The 5,015-nt window shown below is 53.7% G+C and overlaps 1 protein-coding gene across 1 annotated transcript; it reads right to left on the reverse strand.

The window, feature by feature from the left end:
- Positions 1–809: 809 nt before the first annotated feature.
- On the reverse strand, positions 810–3,727 carry LOC138748089 (prolactin-releasing peptide receptor-like). Its single transcript, XM_069907779.1, has 3 exons — positions 3,541–3,727; positions 2,217–2,447; positions 810–1,933 (listed from the first exon to the last, which is right to left on the reverse strand). Exons 1-3 carry the CDS (start codon positions 3,725–3,727, stop codon positions 810–812), a joined length of 1,542 nt encoding a protein of 513 aa, XP_069763880.1.
- Positions 3,728–5,015: the final 1,288 nt, after the last annotated feature.

The following is a 5,015-nucleotide window of genomic DNA, read 5'->3' on the forward strand; positions in this document are numbered from 1 at the left end:
GGAATACCTGTGGGTACCTGTGGGTACCGTGGGTACCTTATTTGAGAAAAGACGTGCTGGTATTGGAGAAGATTTACTAGAATGATACCAGGAATGAAAGGGTTAGTGTATGAGGAACGTTTGACTCGTTGGGGTACAAAAGGATGAGGGAGGACTTTAGAGTCATTTGAAAGGCCTGGGCAGAGTAGCTATGGCTGGTCGGGGAGTCTAGGACAAGAGGACACAACTTCAGGATAAATTAAGACAGAGACGTGGAGAAATTTCTTTAGCCAGAGGGACGTGACGTTGCAGAGGCAAGTGGCTGAGGAAAGGAGGTTGTTTGAAGGCATCCAGGGTTACAGGGAGAAGGGCGGGGAGTGGGGGGATGGATCAGCTCATGATCTGAACGGCAGAGCAGACTCGATGGGCCGACCTCTGCTCCTGCATCTTGTGATAATCTGATGGCCGCGTTTGTGGGGCACGGTGGCCAAAACTGGGTGTTATAAATATTTTCCCCTCTTTCCATATGGATTCGGGGCCTGGGGGTGGTGGTGGAGGCTGAAACCTAAGGGGCATTTAAGAGACTCTTAGACAGGCACATGGATGAAAGAAAAATAGAGGGTTATGGGGTTGGGGGGGGTTAGTACTTTTTTTGGGGTAGGAATATATAGGTTAGCACAACATCGAGGGCTGACGGGCCTGCACTGTGCTGGAATGTTCTATGATATTGATTGATTCTAATACCTCGCTGTAGCTGTGGCTGGTTTGGGCTACACCTACACTCGATGGACCCCAGCTGCTGCTAAAGTTCATTGACCCGAGGCCCAGTGTCAGGAAAAGGACATCGAGGGGAGCAGGGGAGGCCCAGCCTGCCCAGCCAGCCTTGGCCTGGCGACTGGGTCCGGGGCGGCCGGCGGGACCTTCCTGTCCCAGTGGCGGAGCTGAACCCGGAGCCGGTGTCTGACCTTGTGATGGAGCGAGGCGTAGATGAAGGGGTTGTAACACGAGGAGCTCATCGCTACCCAGTGGCAGGCGACCTGCGCCAGGTTGAGGTAGCGCACGTCAATGATCTCAAAGTCCACGTCCAGGTCCCGCATCAGATTGAGCACCTGGAGGGGCAGCCAGCAACCGGCGAAGGTGGTCGCTGAGATCACCAGCAGCAGGAAGGTCTTCCTCTTCCTGCGGTTCCACATGGCCTGGCTCTGGTTCCCGGCTTCTGGAACATTCCTTTTCCTGAGGTGGATGGTAATGGCGCAGTAGGAGGCAGTGACGGCCCCCAATGGCACCATATAGGACACCAGCATCACCAGGCAGGAATAGACCAGTCTCTCCCTCTCCATCCCTCGCCAGAACTCCTCACAGATGTTCACGTCGCTGCCCGTTTGCTTCAGCTCTAGGTAGCGGACATTGGCGGAGGCCGGGGCTGCCATACCCACCGAGAGGAGCCAAATGGCAGCCACCACCAGGCCGCAGCTTCCCACCGTGATCCTACGGCGGACGGGGTGCGCCACCACCATGTAGCGGTCCACGGCGATGGCTGCCAGCGAGAGCACAGACACGTAGACGGTGGCAGACTGCAGCAGCGAGGCCAGGTGGCACATGAAGCCTCCAAAGAGCCAGCCCCGGGGCTCGAAGGCATAGGACACGGTGAGTGGCACGCAGCTCAGACACATCAGCAGGTCCGCCGCCGACAGGTTGCCGATGAAGAAGTTGGTGGCATTGTGGAGTTTCCGGTCGGCCGCGATGCAGCCGATGAGGAAGGAGTTGCCCACGCACGCCACCAGAACCAACGCGCAGTAGAGCAGGAGGAAGAAGGGCTTGTACCGTTGGAGCAGGTCGGTGCCAGCAAAGATGGTCAAGGAGCTCCTGTTGGCCACACTGGCATTGCCCGCACTCACCGCCTCCATCGTTTCTCCGCCCTGTGAACAAAGCCCATCGCTTAGTGACCAGGGAACTGCAGAGAGGGTAGAGTTCAAGAGCCATGAGGTACAAGACCTTGGTTAGATCCCACTTGGAATACAGGTCGTACCTCTTTAACCCAGCAGCATTGGGACCAGGCCATTGCCAGACCACAGAAAATACCGGAAAACAGAAATGAACCCAAAGGGAACCCCCTATGTAAACATGTCAAAGGTAGAACAAAGCTTAAAACAGAAAATAATACTGTGGGGCGGCACTGTCAGGCAACACCTTTACAGCGCCAGCGATCGGGACATAGGTACAAACTCCTTACAGACAGCGTGGGACTTGAACTCGGGACTCAGGTCCAATCGCTGGCACTGAGATGGTCGAATCTGCTGCCCTTAGTACAAACTCCTCACAGCGCGGGACTCGAACCCCGGTCCTGCTCGCAGCAGATTCAACCATTACAGTGCCAGAAATTGGGGCCAGGCTTCGACCCCCACGCTGTCTGTAAGGGGTTTGTACTAATGGTGGAAGATTCAAAACATGCCAGGCCATGGGAGTTGCTGGACCACAGAGCACCAGATAAGAGAGGTTCAACCTGTATTGTGTTCTGTCTGGACACCTAGTTTAGGAAGGATGTGGAAGGTGTAGAGGGGGTGCAGAGGAGATTTACAGGGATGTTGCTTGGATTTGGAGACCATGTCTTACAAGGATAGGTTGAAAGAATGATAGAGGATGAGGATAAAACACAAAAGTTTGCAGGTTGAAGTGAAAACACAACATTGGAGAAACTCAGCAGGTCAAATAATGTCCTTTATAAGATAAAGATACATAACCATCATTTTGGGCTTGAGGCCTTCATCAAGATGTGAGCAAAATATAGGCAGGCTCCAAAACAAAATGGTGGGGGGGAGGGGCAGGGGAGGAGCATGGTCCTACACGTGGATAAGGGAGGTGTGGTGATAGGTTTCCTCCATTGTATCTAGTTATCATTATCAGTTGTACATATGGAGCTGGCCCACCCACGGATGACTCATACCCTATGACTCCTCCGCCGTGGTCCTGGGCCATAAAGGTCGAGCCACCTTTCCCTTGCCGCCATTCCTATCCTGGGATCCGGGCCAGCAAGGTTCTTCTGTGTATTAAAGCCTATCGTTCCCTCAGCTTGTCTCTGTGGTTACTGGTACAAGAGGGAGGGCATACCAGCAAACAGGGGGGAGGGGAGCTGGGTCTGTGAATGGAGAGGGAAGGGGGTGGAGAGCTGGAGGAAAGAAGACTGAGGGATGGGGAGTGGGCTGGCAGAAACCAGAGAAGTAATGCTATCCAGTAGATGATGAGAGGCATTGATTGTGTGGATGGCCAGAGGCGTTTCGCCCAGGGGCTGAAATGGCCAACACGAGGTGGGGGGCATAGTTTTAAGGTGCCTTGGAGTAAGTTACAATGCAGGGGTGGGGGGAAAGAAGTGCAAGAGGTAAGTTCTTCATAAGAGAGTGGTGAAGACAGGTTGGCTCTTAGACAGGCACATGATAGCAAGGAAAATAGAGGGTAAATGGTGTCAGGTTGGGAAGGTTCAGCTTGTTGAGTAAGGTTCTATACGACATCGTGGGCTGAAGGGTCTGCTGTAATGTCCTCCTCCCCCACCCCCGCCAGGTTTACATTCAGGTACCTGTCTATCCTTTGCCCATACCTTGACGAAGGACTCAGGCCCGAAACGCTGGTTACCCTTTACTTCCCATGGATGTTCCGTGATTTGCTGAGTTTCTCTCGCGCGTTTGTGCGTGGCACTACCATCCCAGCGGCTGCAGAATTCACGTTTAAACCCCGAACCCGAGGATACGGACATCGAGGGACCAAGTGAAGGCAGGGGTGCGGTGGAACCTGGGGTTATTCTGCAGGAAGAGGTGGTAAAAGAAAGGATGTTCCCAGGACTGGACGGCCTTGAGGTACAAGGATGGGCTGGACACAGGCTGGGGATATTTTTTGAAGATTAAATTTAACAGCACGAGTCCATAGCGCCCAGACCTACAACCCCCATTCGCTTTTGAATGGGGGGAGGAAACCAGACCCCCCGAAGGAACCCACGCAGGCACGGGGAGGACGTACAAATGCCTTACAAACAGTGCCAGATTCGAACCCGGGTCACTGGTACTGAAATAGTGCTGTGCTAACCATGGCGTCCCTTTTCTCTGGGGACCTTGCAGAGGTTTGGAGACTCACAGGGTCTGGGGGTGGGGGGTGGGAGCGCGGGGGTCTAAAATTGAAAGACATAGGTTTAAGGTGAGAGATATTTAAAGGAGCTTTAAAAGGTGGGACTATGGCACCATTTTATGGACCTATAGGGAGGGGAGCAGCTGATCTCAGCGAGACCCTGCACCACCCCACAGGGGGCCACAGCTTATTTAAATAAAAACCTTGTTTTCTTTTCACCTCGTTTCATGAATATAGTACAACCCAGTTAACGTAGCGATTAGAGCAACGCAGTCACAGTGCCAGCGACCCAGGGTTCAAATCCCGCACGGTCTGCAAGGAGTACATTCTTCCCGTGTCTGCGCGAGTTTTCCCCGGGTTGTTCCGGTTTCCTCCCGCCATTCAAAACGTATCGGGGTTTGTAGGTTAATCGGGCGGTACGGGCTTGTGGGCTGAAAGGGCCTGTGACTATGCTGTGTGTCTAAATTTAAAAAAAACACTGTTCTTTGAGGTAGGAGAAAAGTAAAGAAGCCAGACCTTGGCTGTTTCACAGGGCAGAGCCCAAAAGGTGTGTGGTGGGAGGGGGGGGGTGGTGGTGGGGGGGCGGGGAAGAGCTCTTTGTCGAAAAAAGGTTGAGAATGACTGGTTTAGGGTCAAATACAGGCAAATGGAAATGTTAACTTGGCTGCAATGATCAGTCAGGATGAAGGGACTGGATGCTGGAAAATCCAGAGTCTATCTGGAGCAACACAGTAAGCTGCAGATGAACTCTCTCTCTCTCTCTCTCTCTCCCTCCCTCTCCTCTACTCTCACTCTGACCCTCTCTCTCCCCCTCCCCCTCCCTCCCTCCCTCCCTCTCTCCCCCTCCTCTCTGACCCTCTCTCTCCCCCTTCCTCCCCCTCTCTCTCTCTCCTCTCCCTCCCCCCTCTATCCCTCCCCCTCTC

The sequence above is a fragment of the Narcine bancroftii genome, chromosome 13 (genome assembly GCF_036971445.1).
Source record: "Narcine bancroftii isolate sNarBan1 chromosome 13, sNarBan1.hap1, whole genome shotgun sequence".
Classification (NCBI taxonomy): domain Eukaryota; kingdom Metazoa; phylum Chordata; class Chondrichthyes; order Torpediniformes; family Narcinidae; genus Narcine; species Narcine bancroftii.